Source organism: Eutrema salsugineum, unplaced genomic scaffold, assembly GCF_000478725.1.
Source record: "Eutrema salsugineum unplaced genomic scaffold, Eutsalg1_0 scaffold_11, whole genome shotgun sequence".
NCBI classification, from domain to species: Eukaryota; Viridiplantae; Streptophyta; class Magnoliopsida; order Brassicales; family Brassicaceae; genus Eutrema; species Eutrema salsugineum.
In genome coordinates this window covers 7,538,657-7,560,820 of record NW_006256901.1, presented here as the reverse complement: position 1 = coordinate 7,560,820, position 22,164 = coordinate 7,538,657, and the positions used below count along the sequence as shown (strand labels likewise).

Below are 22,164 nucleotides of genomic sequence, written 5' to 3'. Positions count from 1 at the left end.
CCGGCTATGCGCGGTGTGAAGGGTGTCTTCTGCATATCCTGAATGACCCGATCGTTCTCTGGTGCAGCACTCGTTGCCTGGTGAATCTTTGAAGTGATCTGGCGGAGTTGTGCCTTCATTGCTTCGAACTCGGCGTCACGACTCAGGTCTGGTGGTGTTGGATCATTCTCTGTGTTGAGGTCGTCGATGATGTTCCGAGTCCGCAGCAGAGTTCGGGTTTGGCTGAGCTCTGCAATCTGAGCCGCCATCTGGCTGAACCATTCTTTGCTCCTTTTGTTGATAGCTTCGAACTGTGCATTGAACACTTGGAATAGCAATTCTGTTCCAAGGGCTCCTGGGGGAGTTTTCCCAATTCCGGTTCCGACAGTTTCGCCGGGGGTTCCTTCCGTTTCCTCCACGGGAGCTCGGTTGTCGCCGTTCCCCTGGTTGAGAGGGTTTTCTTCATGCTGGGTGTTGACAGGGTCGGTCATCGTTGGATCGATCTTTTCCGTAATCCGATCTAAAACTGAATTTTCTGTTAAGCCCCTACCTGCCGCGCCAATTGTTGATATATGAATATCACACAAGGGACAAAACAGTAATTTAGATCAGAAATTTGTATTTTATTAGATCGGTCAAAAATACAACTGAGTTCGTTTATGTGAGTGATAAACGAACTAAGACTTAAGAAACGAAGAAGCTAATGAATGTCTTGAGTTCTCCGTCTCTAAGTCTCTCGGGAATTTCTTGTGTCTTTTGGTGTCGATTCCTCTTCCTTTATATATACCTTCTAAGTCGGTCTTCTCAGAGCGTCTCTTCGATATGGGACCGAGGAGACCTTCCTTTTCTCTCTGAAGTTTCCTTTTTCTCTCTATAGTTTCCTTTTTCTTTTCGGAAACTTTCCTATTTCATCCGAACTCTGGATTCTTTTCGGTTCCTTCGAGAAGTTTCGACCGACTCTGGTTTATTGGGCTTTGTTCGGCCCAAGGACTCGCCCGGCCCAATTTTCTCGGTACAATTTCTTTGTAAACTGGGCTTAATTCGTGCCGATCTTGATTTATACCGGAGAAAACCGAGGGTGCGGTTTTCACTTCCAACAGTAAGTACTAAAGAGGAGGGACTTAGAGAGGGAGTTGGAGAATAAAGAACAATATCAAAGATCTCTTCTTATTTCTCTCACTAGATTGTATTATTTACAAAGCTAGACTCACCTATATATAGTAGAGAAGCTTGGAGACAAAGTTTTAGAAACTTGGGGACAAAGTGATCCAAGGGGAATGAATGTCCAAGGGGGATGAATACTTAGTAGCTAAGAATCTTGGGGAAAAAGCCATTCCAAATGTATAATCAATATATTTATAACACTCCCCCTTGATTATCCATTTATATTGATGCGGTGCGTACTGCTGATGGGCTACGGGCGCAGGGTTGTTTTTCATACAAGCCCATTGGTCCATAAAGAAAGTTTTAAAATTATAAAACCCTAAAATCTGAAAGTGCACAGATGTACATTGTAGACTTAGGGTGTCGATCCATAGGGAGGATGTCTAATCTGCAAGAAACAACAAACTTGGAAGTAAGCAAAGTCATAAACCAATAAAAGTTTTGGGGTTTTTGGTTAAGAATCCTAAACTAAACCTAATTTTATATTCACAAGAAATAAGATGCAATGCATGATGAATTGTTAAAAGAATATCTCAAGCATATCGACTCAACTATAAACTCTTAAACTCATATGTGGCGACTTAGACTTCTCCAGTTTACTCTAATCGATGTATGATGGCATCTCAAATTAGCTTCTAGGCGATTTATCTTCATCTGTTTTTGGGATCTGCATGGAACTAGAATAGACATATGTATGATTAACCAACTCTCATAATCTTAATCAACTAATCACTCAGATCTGACAATTAACTCTCGCTCTCATGTCAAAAATAAGATCATGCATTAGACACTGAATTCATCTGCTCACATCTTCTCTATAGGTAGCTCTTGACTCCTATAGCGACTATGTTCTTCTGAAGCTAGGTATGGATGATCTGATACAACACTCTCGTGGCTCTGATCGATCCTGGGCTCAGAGAATAGGTTATGAATCTACTTTCATGCAATATGAAAAAATTAGAAGAGATGAGATCCAGAATATGGTTTAGAACTATAGAAATCCTAGTCGATATGTATGCCTTTTGAAATCTTAAAAACAACTTGACTCTCTGGAACTAATCTACATGATGCAATGAATGATAAAAGACATAGAAGAATGCAAAAGAATGAAACAGAAAACTTAATAAGATAAAAAGGAGAAAGAACAATGGATTTGGGGAAGAATCCCCATCTCCATCGCCTAACCCTAGAAAAACAAAGTTGGTGGCTCAAAATCTCATTACAGGAGCACACACCCGTTTATGGCTGCTAAACAATGTATTTATAGGTCCTAAAGTCTTTCAGGTCTCATTTAGGGTTTTTCTGAAGAGGAATGGCGAAGTGGGCTTTGATGTTGGGCCTTGTGGCTCGTCCTAAGGTCCACCGGGGGTGAGAGTCTTCTAGGGCAGGTAAAACTTGTGTTTTCCGCGGGTGAGAGTCTTCAGGGACTGGTGAACTGGGTCAACTTGTTCTCCATGTATCTTTTGCTTGCACCGTAGGATCTTTGTGATGTAAAGTGCTATGGAAAGCTGGTTGTCGCCTCTTGATTATATCCAAATTTGAGCTGGATCAGACGGTGAGAAAGTCTTCATTTGAGGCTGAACTTCTGACGGTTTGACTCTGAGCTAGAAAAGTGGATTTCTTCCATTTTGCCATCATTTTCCCTAAGTTTCCTGAAAAGAGCCTTGAAACTACAAATACATGGAAATCATAATAAAAGTTCCTAAAACTGATTAAAACCTTTGAAAAAGCATTTGAAATCAATGGTGAAAATGGGTCAAAATCAGGTGTTATCAACTCCCTCAGACTTAAGACTTTGTTTGTCCTCAAACAAAACAAGATCTAATCTGGAAAAATATCATTCAATAGACATGAGAGGGAACTCAAAAATATCAGCAATCATACTCTCTAGACCTTAATTATGGACAATGCATCAATCAGATCAAGTCTAGAAAATTCTCACCGAAATACAAACATAACTAGTCCGTTAATCCGTCATGCAAAAATCCACACACTTAGAACTAACTTCCAGTCAACTAGCTCTTAACATTCATTAAGGTTTCAGTGATTCTCATCAAAAGGATATTAAACAAGGCATTCTAGGTTAGGTATCAAAAGGCTTTTTAATGGTAAGGCTTGATGTGTTTAGGGTTACCTTTTTCTGGAGAGACAAGACATTATGCAAAACAGCAAGAGAGGATGGAACTGTAAATGCCTCCACAGTTTCAGTCACATTCTCTTTGCTTTAAGATTTCTGATTTCCTTTCTTCAGGTTCTCCTTATAATTCTCCCAGACTTGGATTTTTGTCCATTTGTGAATCCATAACTCCTTAAGTTAATACCTAATGCCTTGGCTCAAATGATTTCGGCTTCTAAGACTCTTTAGGCTCTTAGTTTCCTTTTCTTTCTTTCTTTTTCTCTTTTTACGATTTTTCTTTTGAAAGGGGAAACTGTCTTTTGACTTGGAGTCTTAAAGAGCACGAAATTTACCTTTAAGAATGAGCTTTTCTGAGGCATCATAAGATTTCTGGCACACTCCCTTCTGGTCTCTTTCAGTCCTCTTGAGTGACTAAAAACTGTGTTGTTGCTCCCTCTCCGGCGTTTTTACACATATCTGTCAATATAAACTTAAGAGAGAATGCATGAGGTTTGAACATAAAGGTTTAGGTGAAGGGTGAGGTACCAGCTAAAGATGAACTGGCCATCTAGGACAACAAAGACTGGTAACAATAAGGTAAAGATGTCCTAGATGTATATCATGATGCCTTCTTAAAACCATTGATGTGAAAATTAGATTTCAAGATTAAGTCCAAGTAAAGTGAGCTAGTATATCCTGTCAGAAAATATCTCCATGAATAGAAGTCCTCTGGTGGGATTCCGTAATGTAAGTACTCTAGTTACCGCCTAGTCTAGTACTAAACCTTGAAAGAGCATTTTATGAATAATTGGTGTAGAAGCAAACAGGTTGGTTATCATCATCGGTTTTTTCAATATTCCCTCAGATTGTATTTGAAATTTGAAAATACTTTTTGAAACTCAAAAGACTTTTGAAAAGTTTTAAGAAAAATCAAAACATTTTAAAGAAAAATCTAGAATGCAAAGGCTCATGCAAGAAAAGGTGGTTAGAAAGGGATGAAATCCTCCCCCAGACTTAAATCACACTGTCCTCAATATAAAATAAATCAGGCAAGGATGAGAAATAGAGTATGTGAAAAACTTAAAAAGACTAAGGAAAAGAAAACTTACCTGGTGTTGGTGATGGATTGTGAGGTGGTTGTGGTGGTGGTAGGATGTTGAATAGTGGATGGTGGATGATGTGGAGTAGTGCTTGATCTAACTTGGATGGATTTGAATCAAGGTAAAGGTAGAAATGGCCAAAGCTGGCCGAATGGTGCTGGCCGCGGCAAAATGCTTGCTGGCCGCGGCAAAATGCTTGCTGGCCATGGCTGAACCTCCGTTGGCCGCGGTCAGCTCCTTTTCTTCTTTTCTCTTTTGTGGCATACTAAGGTCTGTCTAAAATAAAAGAAACAAAACTTTAATAAAAAAAAGAAAGCTAAACAGAAGCAAATAAGTACCTAAATGGGTTGTCTCCCATCAAGCGCTTTGGTTTATAGTCCTGATTCACACTGGATGTACTCCTAGTTTCTACTGCAATAGAACATTGATGTAGTTGTAATATAAAGGATTCGAAATCCAGAGGACCAGTGTTACTCTATGACTTTGCAAGGATTGAATTAAAGCTAAGACGAAAGATGGTTTGTTGCGAAAACTAAAAAGTAAACAGAATGGCAAACAACGATTTAAATTCAAATTAAAACAAGCACTAGACCAAAGCAATTCACAGGAATTTCAGAGATAAGAACCAGATGACTATTCAGGGCACAAGTGTAACGCAAGTCTCGAACTCAAACAGAAAAGCTTATCGATCCACTGTCGTGATCTCGATAATTTTGTCTAACAACCTAAATCCTAAACTGTCGTTTGAACTTAGAAAATTGCAGACAAGCATTAGCTAGCAGGTTTGATCTGTTCACGATTTGCCTTAACTTCAACTGTCGTTGGCTAAGGACAAATCGCTCACCAATGTTTATTCTAGCAACCTATTACAGTTTTGATGAATAGATTAACCTAAAATCGCAGATTGAGTGATCAATTCAACCTAAGCATTAAGTCTAACAATGGTGAAGACAATAGATATCAAGCCCTATTTGCATCTAATCCTTTAACTCATGAAATCCTTTGAACGCTTTAATCTAGCTAAGAGATCTACTCAGACATGGAGAAAAGAAACACAGCAACAGATGAAAAGGAATTCATGGATTAAAAATCGCAGAAGAGATAATAGGGTTCAGAATTCTTCTCAAGTGTAGCAGATTTCTTCTCCCAAAAGCTTACAAGTAAAAACTCTCTGGTTCAGGAAATTGTAAAAAGAAAGCATCGAAGAAAAGATAGGCGGCTTGGACTCTTTTTATTCCTTTCACGCGGCTTGAGATTAGGTAAAGATGTTTTCCTTATTTTTCTCCCGTCTGGAGCAGGTGCTCCACGAAGGGTCCAAACCGGGAGCAGGTGCTCCGCGGATGATTTCTCCAAAAGCGTGTGAAATAGCTCCTTATTGCTCAAATTCATCTCCTTTTGCTCCAATGCATCTCCTTTTGCTCCAATGCCTCCTAAACACTCCAATCCTCTGATAAGGTCTCTAAATCACCTGAAACTTCCTGAAAAGACTCCAAAAACTCCTAAAACAATTAGTAAACACAGGTTAGAATGAGTCAAAATCTCCACTCATCAACTCCCCCGAACTTGAATCCTTGTTTGTCCTCAAACAAACTCAAATTCAATTCCAAAAGAATGACTGAATAAAGCTGGGAACTCGCAAAACTCAAAAGACCGTAAACCTGACCAAGGCATGTGACAATCTGCTGCAAAATCAATCAAAAATCTAACCTCCATGTACTTCTCCGTAGACGCTGCAGCTTTCCAGATTAGTCCCTCAATTTCATAACATCATCCATGTCCCATCATTGCTGAATCTCATCAATAAAACTAGTGCTAAGGACCTTCTAGACTCGTTCCCATACTTGTACCTTAACAAATTGACCATACTACACAAAAGTACCTTTCCTCTCCCCCGAACTTATTCACTTATCAAAGGTGTAGGCGAATAATGGGGTCACAGGAAATTTTCCTACCCCTCGCTTCCATCCCTTGTGTGATCATTCCACTTTAGAAGTAAAATAATGGGATCCTTGGAAATTTTCCTAACCCTTTACTTCTAAAAGAAAATCATTTCAATCTTTTCTGCCTTTTGTTCATTTTTTTTTTAGAAACAGCCTAAAACGATGCTTAGAACATGAGAGAGGAATACCAAATCTATCACACAGGTCTTTATTTGTCAGGTAAGAATGAGGAGTCAAGCCCTATGAGCACTAACCTGATCGATGAGGAAAATGAAGAGCTGAAAAATTAGCTCAGGTTCATTGGATGTGTCAAGAATTTTGGGCTCCTCTAGTCTACTGCTTTGTCTTTGGATTTTCCATTAGTCGATCTAGATGATTCTGCAGCAATAATCACTAGAAGAAGATGGTCAAGATTCACAAATGGTCTGAAATCATCATAGAATTGGTCCTAATTCCCACAAGCTTTGACTTGACTCATATAACAAACTGACTCAAAGAAACAAACTAAAACTGACTCAAGAAAAACACAAGAAAATGCAAAAGATGACAAGATCCTCCCCCGAACTTATTATACACCGTCCCTGGTGTACAAATAGGAGCAGAGAAAAATCCTGTCGAAACAAATAAAAGAAAAGAAACCAAGGCGGATAATACAATGGTGGTAGAGAGATGTTACTAGCTGTCAGTGAGTGGTGGTGTCCTCTGGGCTCTCACTACCAGATCCACCAGTGCGACGTCTGCGTCTCGGGTGCCTCTCCGGAGATCTGGCTGCGGTCGCTGTGCTGCTACGACATCCACTGGTAAGCATCTGCAACAACCTCTTCATGAGGCTGTTGTTCTTCTTTGTAGACGCGACCATCCACCTCCGATACTCTGCATCATCAGGATCATCAGAGATAGGAGCCAAATCGAACTCACCAGCATCAGCTGAAACGTAGTCAGGCAGCTCCTCATCTCCCTGCGGTGAATGTGGATAGCGTGAAGAACTGGCGCGAGCAGGTGCTCCGGAACTCGAAGCAGGTGCTCCAGAATTCGGAGCGGGTGCTCCGTCGTGTGCTGCATCAGCTAAAAGTGGCACCTCCATCAGGAAACGCAGGTTAGCTGCAGTGTTTAGTGCAGTCATGGCAGGATTTGGGAGAGGCGTGCGCTGTGCAACTCCGTAAGCACCTTTGTAGCTGTAGGTGTTCTCATCGCATAGAAAACCTGAAGTCCGCAGATGGGCTGTGTCCATCTTCCTCCGGCTCACATCTTTTGTAGCATACCGAAGAGGAATATGAGCAAAAGTGAAGAGCGCTGTGAGGAGACTCCCAATGTAAACGACCTGCGAACTCCCAAAAGGTTTGGTCCTCACTGCGCATATGGTTTGCGCCAGCTGAACTCCAAAGTTGATACTGTGCTCGACCGGGACGCTGACGCTGTAAGAGTCTGCAACCAAATCACCACAACCAAAGTAAAGCAACATCAAAAACATGCGCATAGGTCGAAATCAACACACAGATAGAAGTAAGCACCCTTTTAAAAATTTCGCAGAAATATTAAAAAGGGAATTGCGAGTCATACCTTTGCTGGGTGTCGAAATTGGTTGCAGAAACGGAGAGAAGACGAAAAACCGATGAACTTAGACTCAAAAAAAAAAAAAAAAAAACGTTGAAATCGGTGAAGTTTTGAAAAATCTGGGATTTGAGCTCAAGTATCAAGTATGGCGAAGAAGAAAGGAGGAAGGAGGAGGTGTTTATGGGTCGGGGTTTTTTTTAAAAAAAAAGGGAAACTCAGGTAGGGTAAAATTCTGTGTAAAATAATTTTTTTGTTAAAATTTGCACACTAGCCCCTGCGTTCCCATTAAAACTCCAATTTTCCCCAAAAACTTACCTGGAAGCGCCAAACACCCTGGCAGAGCAGGTGCTCCAAACTAGAGCAGGGTGCTCGTTCGTCGCATTGTCCGTGGTGAGCACCCCTTGGAGCAGGTGCTCCGGTGGGGGCTGTGGTGCTCTTTCGTCAAATTCTACGTGGTGAGCAACCAACCTAGCAGATGGAGCAGGTGCTCCGGTGGGTTGCTCCCTCCTTCTTCTTCTTTTCACCTCCATCGCTGAAAACCTCTCTACCTGCTTTATCTTTCTTTTTTTTTTTTTTTTTTTTTTCAAAAACAAAGAACCTAAAAACAAAGTTAGTAGCTAAGAATTGAAAGACACAAAGTTAGAGACTCTTACCGGTGGGTTGCCTCCCACCAAGCGCTTGTTTTAAGTCATTAGCTTGACTTGGAAAACCATTTAGGCTTGAGGAGGATCGCTTAAGGTGACTGATTCACCTTCTGCGATATTTGGACCAGCAAGGTATGGTTTCAACCTCTGTCCATTGACAACAAACTCGCCTCCTTTAGTGTCCAGCAACACTACAGCTCCATATGGTCGAACCTCCTTGATGGTGAATGGTCCAGACCATCTCAATCTCAGCTTCCCTGGAAACAATTTCAATCTAGAGTTAAAGAGCAATACCTGATCGTTTGGTGCAAAGCTTCTGTTGAGGATCCTCTTGTCATGGAAAGTTTGTGTCCTCTCTTTGTAAATCTTCGAGTTTTCATATGCCAGGTGCCTAATTTCCTCCAGCTCATGCAACTGCATTACTCTCCTCTCCTGAGCACTCTTTGCATCGAAATTCAGCAGCTTCACTGCCCAAGCAGCTTTGTACTCAAGTTCCACTGGAAGATGACATGCTTTTCCATACACCAAGTGGAATGGTGTAGTTCCCAAAGGTGTTTTGTAAGCTGTTCTGTATGCCCAAAGAGCATCATCAAGCTTCACTGTCCAATCCTTCCTTGTGGTGCTCACAGTCTTCTGCAGAATGTTCTTGATTTCCCTGTTGGAAACCTCAACTTGCCCACTCGTCTGAGGATAGTATGGGGTCGCCACCTTATGCCTTACACCATTCTTCTTCAACAAGTTTTCAAAGACTTTGTTGATGAAGTGAGAGCCTCCATCGCTAATCACCACTCGCGGCACACCAAACCTGGGAAAAATGACAGATTTGAACATCTTTAAAACCACCTTGCGTCATTTGTGGGACTAGCCAGAGCTTCCACCCACTTTGACACATAGTCAACTGCCACCAGAATATACTCATTCCCATAAGATGATGGAAAAGGTCCCATGAAGTCTATACCCCACACATCGAAAATCTCTACTTCCAAGATGAAATTCTGAGGCATCTCATTCCTCCTGCTGATGTTTCCTTGTCTCTGACATGTGTCACACCTGGATATGAATCTCTGCGCATCTCGGAACATAGTGGGCCACCAATACCCAGCCTGGAAAATTTTTGACACAGTCTTGAAAGTGGCGAAGTGGCCTGCATAAGAGGATCCATGGCAATGAAACAACACTCCTGGTATCTCCTAATCAGCTACACATCTTCTGAAGATTCCATCAGAGCAATGCCTGTATAAATAAGGCTCATCCCAAAAGTAGTGCCTCACATCCTTCAGAAACTTCTTCTTTTTGTTTCCCACAAAACCTGCAGGTTCCTGCTCTGCAGCAAGGTAATTTGCAATCTCTCCAAACCATGGGAAATCAGAATGCCGATCTATGTCAACTTGGTTGCAAAAAATCGTCAGAGCAGGTGCTCCGGTGGGGAGCAGGTGCTCGTCGAACCCAGAAACATCTATGGCGTAAACTTGTTCATCAGGAAGGCTGTCATTTAGTGGAATGTCATCATCTATCTTCAGCCTCGACAAGTGGTCTGCAACACCATTATCAATCCCTTTTTTGTCTTTAATCTCCAAATCAAACTCCTGCAGCAAAAGGATCCATCGAAGGAGCCTTGGCTTGGCATCCTTCTTCGTCAACAGGTATTTCAGAGCTGGAGCTGCATGGTCTGTGTGAACAACAACTTTCGACCCAACAAGGTAGGACCTGAACTTCTCAAAAGCATAAACCACTGCAAGAAGCTCCTTTTCAGTTGTGGCATATCTGCACTGAGCCTCGTCGAGTGTTTGGCTAGCATAATAGATGACGTGGAGCCTCTTTTCTTTCCTCTGTCCCAGCACTGCTCCCACTGCATAATCACTAGCATCGGTCATGACCTCAAAAGGTAGTTCCCAATCTGGTGGCTGGACAATAGGAGCGCTGACCAAAGCTCCTTTTATCCTGTGAAATGCCTCCAAACATGCATCATCAAACTCGAATTTCACATCCTTGCACAGCAGCTGCGTCAGGGGTCTGACAATCTTCGAGAAATCTTTGATGAAGCGTCTGTAAAAACCTGCATAGCCCAGAAAACTGCAAACCCCTTTGACTGATGTTGGTGGCTGCAGACTCATCATCACCTCGATCTTTGCCCTGTCCACCTCGATCCCTTTCTCTGAGATTTTGTGTCCCAGCACGATCTCATCTCTCACCATGAAATGGCATTTCTCCCAGTTAAGCACCAGATGCTTCTCCTCACACCGCTGCAAGACCCTGCACAGATTAGACAAACAGACAGAAAAGGAGCTTCCATAGACAGAAAAATCGTCCATGAAAACTTCCATTATGTCTTCAATCAGGTCAGTGAAAATCGACATCATGCAGCGTTGGAATGTTGCTGGAGCATTACACAAGCCAAATGGCATTCTGCGATATGCAAAGGTGCCATAAAGACATGTGAATGTCGTCTTCTCCTGGTCATCCGGGTGGATTGGGATCTGAAAGAAACCTGAATAACCATCTAAGAAACAGTAATAAGGATGGTTAGCCAAGCGTTCAAGCATCTGATCGATAAATGGTAAAGGAAAATGATCTTTGCGAGTTACAGCATTCAATTTCCTGTAATCTATGCACATTCGATGCCCAGTAACAGTTCTAGTTGGTATCAATTCATTCCTATCATTTTTTATCACAGTGATGCCACCTTTCTTAGGAACTACATGAACCGGACTAACCCAACTACTATCTGAAATCGCATAGATCACACCAGCTTCTAGAAGTTTCATTATCTCTTTCTTTACAACATCTTGTAGATTCGGATTTAACCTCCTCTGATGTTCTACAGAAGTCATTGATTCATCTTCTAAATGTATTCTATGCATGCAAAGATCAGGAGAAATCCCTGGAATGTCATCTAGTGAATATCCTATAGCTTTCCTATACTTTCTAATTTCACAAAGAAGCAAGGCAATCTCTACATTGTTCAATTCAGAGTTCACTATCACAGGGAATGTCGAATTGGGTCCTAGAAACGCGTACCTGAGCCCCACAGGAAGGGGTTTGAGCTCAAGCTTCGGAGCTCTCAATTCGCTCCAAGGTCCATCAATCAAGCCGTCGGGAGCAGGTGCTCCAGGATTCAGAGCAGGTGCTCCGTCGGCTTTTTCTGCAGGTGAGCTCTCCTTGCCTTCTAAGCTCATGTACGCCACCAGCCTTTGCATCCTCGTGCTTGCATTCAGCATTTTTGCAAACCCATCAGCTTCTTCACTCAAATACCCATGTTCTCCTTCAGCTTAGGTGAGTGCAACTTCCAGAGGATCGATGGCCAAAACCTCTTCAGCAACCTCTTCAGCAATGCCTGAACCATCATCTATGACAAATGTCTGTCCGTCCAGCATTGGTTTCTTGAAGAGTTTATTCATCTCAAATCGCACCACCATATCTCCCAGCTGGAGATCTATCACTCCTCCTTTCACATCTATGATTGCACCAGCTGTGCATAAGAAGGATCGACCCAATATCAAAGGATCCTTGGGTTCTTCATCAAGCTCCAGAACCACAAAATCTGCTGGAATGAGTGTATCACCTATCTGAACATGCAGATCCTCGAGTATACCAACAGGGAATTTGGTTGATCTATCAGCGAATACCAGCGAGATTTTCGTCGGTTTGAATCTGGTGTAACCCAATCGCTTGGCTACAGAGTAAGGCATCAGATTCACACTTGAACCCAGATCGCAGAGAGACCTTGCAAACAGTACATTCCCAATCCTGACTGAGAGAACAAACCTTCCTGGATCACTTCTCTTCTTCAGCACTTTGTTCTGAAGCACAGCACTGCACTCCTTCGAAACCATCATGACACTCTCTTCCTCAACAGCTTTCCCAGACACTAACCCCTTCATGTATCTTTTAAGGGCTGGTATCATCTGAACAGCATCAGCTAGAGGGAGTTTTACAGTCAAATCCTTCAGCATCTCCCTGCACTTTGCATCCTCTAAGTCCTTGCGAGACTTCTTTGGTGGAACTGGGTAAGGTACCTTAGGCGTGTAAACTCTTGCAGGAATGTTTGCTGGAGCAGGGGGCTGGAGCAGGTGCTCCCTCGTTGGCTCAGGGTGCTCCCTCGTCAAATCTACGTCTGGAGCAGGTGCTCCAGATTTTGGAGCAGGTGCTCCGATGGAGGAAGAGTGCTCCTTCGTCTTTTTTACGTCATGAGCTGGTTCCTCTTCTTGGAGCAGGTGCTCCACGTCCTTTTCCTTCCTCTTTTCTGAGACAGAGCTTGTTGGTGCAGCATGTAGAGTCTTCCCACTTCTAAGCTCAATAGCATTCACAAACTCATTCCTGGGGTTTTCACCTTTTCCAGGGAGAGTTCCAGGTGATCTCTTCACAGCTTCTACAGTCTGAGCTACCTGAACATCCAGCTTCTTCACATGAGTCCACACAGCCTCATACTTGCCATTCAAATCATTGTACATGGTGTCCACTTTGGCATTAATCTCCATGGAAGACTTTTGCTGATTAACCAGCAGCTGTTGCATCAAGTTTTTCAGCTCATCCTGCGAGTTATTTGAGGAACTCGAAGAAGGCTGTAGACTTGTGAAAGGCAACTTCTGCTGATTTCCACCTTGAAATCGATTCTGATTGGTGATGAACTGCTTTCCTTGGAAGTTGCTGGAGAAGTTCTTCTGAAATCCTGACTGATTCTGCACTCCTTGCTGCGGATAGACCTGATCCTGAGGGTTCTCAACATTGTTGCTTCTGTAGGATAAATTCGGGTGGCTTATGAAGTTGTTGAAACTGCGATTCTGCACATACCCTTGTCCATTCACGAAATTTACCTCCATCTGATCATTATTCTCTGCATCTACAAACTCTTGAGCAAGAGGTGCATCACCGACCTCATCAGCAAAATGCACAGATCTCTGGTTCTCTCTCAGCAGCAGATTCACCTTCGCTGTAAGCTCATCGATTTTGCTCAACTCCACACTATGAACTGATTTGCTAGACCTGTCATACTCTTGGGATTTGTTGCTGGAGCTTGCAGCTAAGTTCTCAATCAACTCATAAGCAGCTTCTTTGGACTTAGTCATGAAATCGCCATTGCTAGCTGCATTCAAAGCATTCCTGTAATCCCAATTGACACCATCATAAAAGGTTGACAGAATCTGCTCATCAGAGAACCCATGGTGAAGGCACTCTCTTCGGTACTCCTTGTACCTCTCCCAAGCTTCGCAGAAAGCTTCACCAGGTTGCTGTTTAAACGACGAGATCTTGTTCTTCAGAGCTGCAGTTTTTGCCTTAGTGTAGAAATGGTCCAAAAATGCTGATCTGCACTCTTCCCATGTAGTTAATGACCCAGGTGGTAATGACTTCAGCCAGCGCAAAGCTTTGTCCGCAAGTGAGAATGGAAAAAGCTTGCACTTCAAGAAATCGGCTGGTATCCCATTTGATCCAGTCGTGCTGCAAATCTCCTCAAAATTCTCGATGTGGTCCATCGGAATCTCAGCAGGAAGCCCATGAAAGAGGTGCTGCTTCACCAATGAGATCAGCTGAGGTTTGATCTCAAAGTCTTGCCTCTGAATGGTTGGAGGAGCAATCGCAGCCCTGTTGTGATAGTAAGCGTGCGGACTGTCCTTGTCTCCAATAGCAGGCTGTGGCTGCTCCCTGTCTTGCTGCGCCTTTTGCAGCTGCTCCAATTGTTGTCGAAGCTGTTGTAGCTCGACAGCCATGTTGTCATTGTTGCCTTGATTGCCCATGTTGGCTTGAATAGGCCTTTGACGTCTGTTTTCTCGCTCGACTCTTGCTAGCTCGGTGTTCGACAAAGAAACAAGATCGGTGCAGTTGCTCCTTGTGGATATGTTTGACATACACCTGAAACACACGCAAACAAGAGAACAAGAGAGAAAAATTAGTAAAGCCTTAGTCTGAATTTCAAACCAAAAATCAAAGGTAACGAATTGGTCCCCGTCGCAACGGCGCCAAAATTTGATTCACACTAGATGGACTCCTAGTTTCTACTGCAATAGAACAGTGATGTAGTTGTAATATAAAGGATTCGAAATCCAGAGGACCAGTGTTACTCTATGACTTTGCGAGGATTGAATTAAAGCTAAGACGAAAGATGGTTTGTTGCAAAAACTAAAAAGTAAACAGAATGGCAAACAACGATTTAAATTCAAATTAAAACAAGCACTAGACCAAAGCAATTCGCAGGAATTTCAGAGATAAGAACCAGATGACTATTCAGGGCACAAGTGTAACGCAAGTCTCGAACTCAAACAGAAAAGCTTATCGATCCACTGTCGTGATCTCGATAATTTTGTCTAACAACCTAAATCCTAAACTGTCGTTTGAACTTAGAAATTGCAGACAAGCATTAGCTAGCAGGTTTGATCTGTTCACGATTTGCCTTAACTTCAACTGTCGTTGGCTAAGGACAAATCGCTCACCAATGTTTATTCTAGCAACCTATTACAATTTTGATGAATAGATTAACCTAAAATCGCAGATTGAGTGATCAATTCAACCTAAGCATTAAGTCTAACAATGGTGAAGACAATAGATATCAAGCCCTATTTGCATCTAATCCTTTAACTCATGAAATCCTTTGAACGCTTTAATCTAGCTAAGAGATCTACTCAGACATAAAGAAAAGAAACACAGCAACAGATGAAAAGGAATTCATGGATTAAAAATCGCAGAAGAGATAATAGGGTTCAGAATTCTTCTCAAGTGTAGCAGATTTCTTCTCCCAAAAACTTACAAGTAAAAACTCTCTGGTTCAGGAAATTGTAAAAAGAAAGCATCGAAGAAAAGATAGGCGGCTTGGACTCTTTTTATTCCTTTCACGCGGCTTGAGATTAGGTAAAGATGTTTTCCTTATTTTTCTCCCGTCTGGAGCAGGTGCTCCACGAAGGGTCCAAACCGGGAGCAGGTGCTCCGCGGATGATTTCTCCAAAAGCGTGTGAAATAGCTCCTTATTGCTCAAATTCATCTCCTTTTGCTCCAATGCATCTCCTTTTGCTCCAATGCCTCCTAAACACTCCAATCCTCTGATAAGGTCTCTAAATCACCTGAAACTTCCTGAAAAGACTCCAAAAACTCCTAAAACAATTAGTAAACACAGGTTAGAATGAGTCAAAATCTCCACTCATCAAGTCCTTAGCTAGACTTTGCAAAGAAAAGAGCTTAGTTCAAATAAGATCTTGTCTTAAGACAAGTCCTTTTCGAAATCCTCCTGTTCTGTCTTGCAGGTTCTTCATCACTCCAGAGTTCTTCTGGTTCAAATGCTTGGGCTTTATGCTTTCCTCTTTTGCTCTTAAGTGGTGTAGCTTCATAGAAGATGTCCTTGTCGAGATTGGCAAAAGAAACTCTCCTGTTGGGCGAATCCATGATGGTTCCAGCAGTTGCTAAGAAAGGCCATCCAAGGATAACTGGGTAAGAGTCATCTTTGGTCTTCACTATGTATAGATCGACAGGTGCAATGCAATCTCCAATCCTTAGAGGAATGTCTCGGGCTATCCCTCTTGGTATTGCACTTGAATCATCTGCTAAGCTAATCTTTGTCCTGGTACTTGAAATGTGCTTAATGCCAAGTCTCAAAGCAGTAGCTTTGGACATCATGTTAATGCAAGCTCCAGAATCACAAAGAATATTGAGGAATTTTTCACCTCTAATGTCACAAGAGATAAGAAATTGACATTTGTTTTGAACTTTGTGCAGAGTTCGAACTGGTCTTTCCTGTGGATGATTTGGTGCCTCAAATGCAGAATAAGAATCACAATAGAACTTTGCTGAATCAAACTCGATGATTGAATCTATGTATGGCATTTCAATTCTCTTATAGGTGATTCATCCTCCACATCTATGAGATCTGGTTCTTCTTCTGTGATCTTCATGCATGGGATGTAAGACTCATGCTCTTCTGGGTCCGCAGAGTCTTGGTGATGTGAGCTCAGGGCAGGATGGAGGTCATCTGCGGATGGAGACGTCGCACCCGCGGCCAAGTCTCTTCCTGCCGCAGGTGAAGCTCTCGCGGATGCGGTGAAGATGGGTCTGGCCGCGGTCGACACCCTCGCGGCCGCGGTGGGGAATCCCGAAGGTTGCTCATGCTTCTCCTTCTTGCTCTTCCAGAATGTCTTCAGGGCTACACTGGATGTCCATTATAGGATCTCATGCATCAGAATTGGTTGATCCTCCTTCTTTTTGCTGACCATGAACAAAAGAATTATTCTTATGATTCTCAAAGATCTTTCTCACAACAAGGTTTGTGTCTCCTTGGCACTTAGAGAGATGCTTGATGTCAGAACTGGTTTCAATGCTCTTGTGTTCAAGCTTGCTTAGGCGAAGTTCAATCTCTAGAAGTTCACCATCTGTGCTTCCTCTGTACCATGAAGCGATTTCATTGGCCTCCTTGATCTCTAGCTTGGCAGCCTTGGCATCGATGGATCCTTGAAGGACATCATACTTCTGTCTTGGCTGCTCTTCTTCAAAAGCATCTATCTTCCGTTTTAGGGAAGAAATATATTGAGAGTGCAAATCTTCCAGCGATTTCACATGGTGAGTGAGGTCATCGATCCTATTGTACAGAGTATCTTCCGTAACAATTTGGAAATCAAGGTAGTAATTCAGCATAGCTCCTAATCAATTCAGTTGGAGCCTAAATCGATCAGTCTCAGCGTTTTGGTGCAAAATCTGATGAGGAAGAGGATGAGATGGTCGACGATTCACCAGGTGTGGCGAATAGGGCTCATCTCGCTGGTGTGGAGTTCGCGAGTCTCCATGGTGGTGGTTCAGATTAGGGTTCTGAAGATGATGATCAAAATCACGCCTAGATGGTGATTCACATGCGCAGGGAGCTTCACACATGTTGTAAGACCTTTGCTCAGGATTACGGTTTCTTCTTGGATGATCCATGCTTCAAAGATTTCTGAAACTAGGGCACACAGAAGAAAGAATAAGCAGAAAAAGAAAAAGTTAGGGTGTTTATGAATTTTGTGTGCTTCCTATGTTGCTTTGGCAGAAACTCGATATATTTTTAGTCTTCTGCGGCTTCAACCTCCCAGGTTTAGACCTCCAGCAACTAAAAACCTCCCCGGCAACGGTGCCAAAAACTTTGATGGGCTACGGGCCTAGGGTTGTTTTTCATACAAGCCCATTGGTCCATAAAGAAAGTTTTAAATTTATAAAACCCTAAAATCTGAAAGTGCACATATGTACATTCTAGAACTTAGGGTGTCGATCCACAGGGAGGATGTCTAATCTGCAAGGAACAACAAACTGGAAAGTAAGCAAAGTCATAAACCAATAAAAGTTTTTGGATTTTTGGTTAAGAATCCTAAACTAAACATAATCTAATATTCACAAGAAATAAGATGCAATGCATGATGAATTGTTAAAAAAATATCTCAAGCATATCGACTCAAAATATAAACTCTTAAACTCATATTTGGTGACTTAGACTTCTCCGGTTTACTCTAATCGATGTATGATGGCATTTCAAATTAGCTTCTAGGCGATTTATCTTCATCTGTTTATGGGATCTGCATGGAACTAGAATAGACATATGTATGATTAACCAACTCTCGTCATCTTAATCAACTAATCACTCAGATCTGACAATTAACTCTCCCTCTCACGTCAAAAATAAGATCATGCATTAGACATTGAATTCGTCTGCTCACATCTTCTTTATAGGTAGCTCTCGACTCCTATAGCGACTATGTTCTTCTGAAGCTAGGTATGGATGATCTGATACAACACTCTTGTGGTTCTGATTGATCCTAGGCTCAGAGAATAGGTCATGAATCTACTCTCATGAAATATGAACAACTTAGAAGAGATGAGATCTAGAATATGGTTAAGAACTATATAAATCCTAATCGGTATATGTGCTCATCGATAACTCTTAAAACAACTTGACTCTCTGGGACTAATTTACATGATGCAATGAATGATAAAAGACATAGAAGAATGCAAAAGAATGAAACAGAAGAGTTAATAAGATAAAAAGGAGAAAGAACAATGGATCTGAGGAAGAATCCCCATTGATAACACCTGATTTTGACCACTTTTATGGATCACTTTCAGTATCTTATGCATGTGTTTTTACTCAGTTTTAAAGTTTTTATAAGTGTTTTCCATGTTTTGGAGTTTTAAAAGGCTTTTCAGAAAACTTGGGACTTTGGAGTGCATTTTGGATACAAAGTACATTTTTGGATAAATTCAGACCGTCAGAAGTTTGCAACCTATGAAGACCTTCTCACCGTCAGTCATCCCCAAATTTGGAGACATTATAGAGGAGACAACCATCTTTCGAACACACTTGTAATCAAAGCAATCCAAGGGTTAGATCTCCAGATATCATCAATGCACTGAAGGCCGATCAACACAGGTGCTTTCACCCGCGGCCAGCCTTCTCCCCACCGTGGACCTATGTCTGAACCTCAGAAGCCCAACTAAGGTCCAAGATGCTTCCTGCACCCAATTTACAAGCCCTGGACGCTCAAGACTTGGAGAAACACTATAAAGACTCATTTTTAGGTCTTTTGTAAGAGAGCCTCTTTCTCCTCTTTGAGAGAGAACTCATTTGTAGTTTTAGGTTTTAGTTTTATGCATTTGTAGAAGCTCTCCATCGTCACTCTGTCTTCAATAAGAGAAGTTTTTCTGCAACTTTGTTTCTTTAACTTTTCTTCTTCTTAGTTTCTAAACCGATGATGATGTCTACCTCAGTCATGTCTGAGTAGTCACCTAGTTGGGTGAAAGGGTAATCCAAAGGGACCACATGTTCGAATGACATATAGGTTTTTAGGAAAAAGAATTTCGATTTTTAACATGATTCTCCCATTCATCCAAATCTCAAAGCGGTAATTCTGGATTTATCACCCATAATCCGATCCTAGGTTTAATCCGAGCCACGAGAGTGTTGTATATGGGTTGCCTGAACTGGATCTTATGGACGTCACCGTCGTAGGAGACAAAAGCTACCTACAGAGGATACGTAGGCCAAGATGGATTCCGATCTACAAAGCATGATTTTGTTCTGGCATGAGAACGAGAGTTAATTGCCATAAACAAGTGATTAGATGATTAGGGTGACGAGAGTTGGCTAATCTTACATGTAGCTATCCCAGTTTCAGATTCATAGAAAATCCTTGCCTAAATTCCTTGTGTATTAGAACATGAACCCTAAAGATGAACCTTGAACCCAGCGCCGTTTTTCATATAGTTTTCAACCGATTTTTATTTTCAGCTTTTTAATTCTCTGCATAATTAGATTTAGTGACAAACCAAAACCCTTTTTTATTAGATTAGGTTTACGATTGTTTTTAGCATCAGTTAGAAGTCCTCAACACACAGATCTCTGTGGATTCGATCCCTAAGGGCATCTCCAAAGGCAACCTCAAATCTTCAAATATGAGGTTTTGTTCACTCCAAAGACAACCTTAAAACCTCAAATTTGAGGTTGCAGCTTTTTATTTACATTTTATTCCTTAAAATTATATATTTCATAAATAATCATTTTATTTTTAATATTTATCATTTTAATCCAACAATTTTATATCTCATTAATATTTTACATTTATCTTTATAAATTTTATATTTGCATATAAAATAAAATTAAAAATATAAATTAAAAACTAAAATTGATCATATTTGAAAGCATTATGAAAATAGTTTTGTTGAATAATTTGGTGAAATGTAATCATTTATAATTTAGTTTGTGTGTTTTCATTATTATGTCTTTGTAATTTTATCTTATAATGTAATGTTTCTGTGGTTTGTGATATTTTTATGTATGTTTTCGGTTATTTATAAAGTTATATGATTTTTATTGATAATGATTAAAAGTAAGGATTATAGTGTAATATTTTAAATTTTATGAGATTAGATTTGAGGTTTTGCCTTTGGAGACAAACACCATCAAATCTCAAATTTGAGGTTTGCCCAACCTCAAATTTGAAGTTGCCTTTGGAGATGCCCTAAGTACTACTGTGTTTGCTGTGCACTTGCAGCTTGTCTAGGGTAAAATTTGTGTTGCCCACTGCACTCACATCACCCATCTCCATCGCCTAACCCTAGAAAAACAAAGTTGGTGGCTCAAAATCTCATTACAGGAACACACACCCGTTTAGGACTGCTAAACAATATATTTATTGGTCCTAAAGTCTTCCAGGTCTCATTTAGGGCTTCTCTGAAGAGGAATGGCAAAGTGGGCTTTGATCTTGGGCCTTGTGGCTTGTCCTAAGGTCCACCAGGGGTGAGAGTCTTCAATGACAGGTAAAACATGTGTTTCTTGCGGGTGAGAGTCTTCCGGACTGGTGAACTAGGTTAACTTGTTCTCCATGTATCTTTTGATTTCACCGTTGGATCTTTGTGATGTAAATTGATATGGAAAGCTGGTTGTCGCCTATTGATTGTCTCCAAATTTGAGCTGGATCAGACAGTGAGAAATTCTTCATTTTAGGCTGAATTTCTGACGGTCTGACTCTGAGCTTTCCATAAGTTTCTTGAAAAGAGCCTTGAAACTACAAATACATGGAAGTCATAATAAAAGTTCCTAAAACTGATTAAAACCTTTAAAAAATCATTTGAAATCAATGGTGAAAATGGGTCAAAATCAGGTGTTATCAACTGCCTCGTTAAAAACCTTATCATGGAAACACCCGTTTGGGACAAAAAACATGACAAAGGAAAAAGAGTGCGGTAAAACCCTCCATGGAAAATACATATATTCTTCTCTTCACAAGTCTTGTAGATGACGCATTCCAATGCTGTAAATATATTTTCTGAATACTGTAGTAAGAAGTGCCTTTGTGAAGAGATCTGCTGCATTGTTGCTTGAAAAAATATATGGAACATTGATTTCCTCGTTCTTCACAAGTTCTTGAGTATATGAAAGAAATCTTGGAGGAATATGTTTTGTCCTGTCGCTCTTGATATAACCTTCTTTAATTTGGGCGACACAAGCAGCATTGTCTTTAAATATTTTTGTAGGTTCTTTATCTTTGATTATTTCACTTGATTATTATATGTGTTGAGTCATTGATCTTAGCCACACACACACTCTGCATACTTCGTGAGGCGCAATAATCTCCACATAATTTGAAGAAGTGGCGACCAAAGTCTGTGTTTGAGAACGCCACGAGATCGCCGTTCCACCAAATGTGAAAACATATCATGTTTGCGATCGCACTTTATGCGGATCTGACAAGTATTCTGCATCTGAAAAACCAACTAGACCAACCTCGGGTTTCTTGAATAAAATAAGCCTAAGTCAATTGTACCTTGTAGATAACGGAATATGTGCTTTATTCTATTCCAATGTCTGCGTATAAGGGATGCACTGTATCTTGCAAGTAGGTTGGTAGCAAAGGCTATATCTGGCCAAGTACAATTTTCAAGGTACATTAATCCGCCAATAGCGCTCATATAAGGTATTTCATGACCTAATATTTCTTCGTTATCTTCACAGGGTCGAAATGGATCATTGTCAACATCAAGCGATCTGTTGACTATTAGAGTACTCAAAGGAGTCACTTTATCCATATTAAAGCGTTTTAACACCCTTTTGGTGTAATTTGATTGATGCAAACATATTCCGTCTTGGAAATGCTCTATCCGGAGCCCTAGAAAAAGTTTTTTCTTTCCAAGATCTTTCATTTCAAACTTTTTTTTCATATGAGTCTGTG

The 22,164-nt window shown here is 41.2% G+C and overlaps 1 protein-coding gene and 1 non-coding gene across 2 annotated transcripts; one reads left to right on the top strand and one right to left on the bottom strand.

The window, feature by feature from the left end:
- Positions 1 to 11,766: 11,766 nt before the first annotated feature.
- Positions 11,767 to 14,340, bottom strand: LOC112089806. Its single transcript, XM_024160558.1, has one exon. It carries the CDS (start codon positions 14,338 to 14,340, stop codon positions 11,767 to 11,769), a length of 2,574 nt encoding a protein of 857 aa, XP_024016326.1.
- Positions 13,652 to 13,758, top strand: LOC112090068. The gene has a single exon (XR_002901427.1). It is a non-coding gene; the product is annotated as a small nucleolar RNA R71 (small nucleolar RNA).
- Positions 14,341 to 22,164: the final 7,824 nt, after the last annotated feature.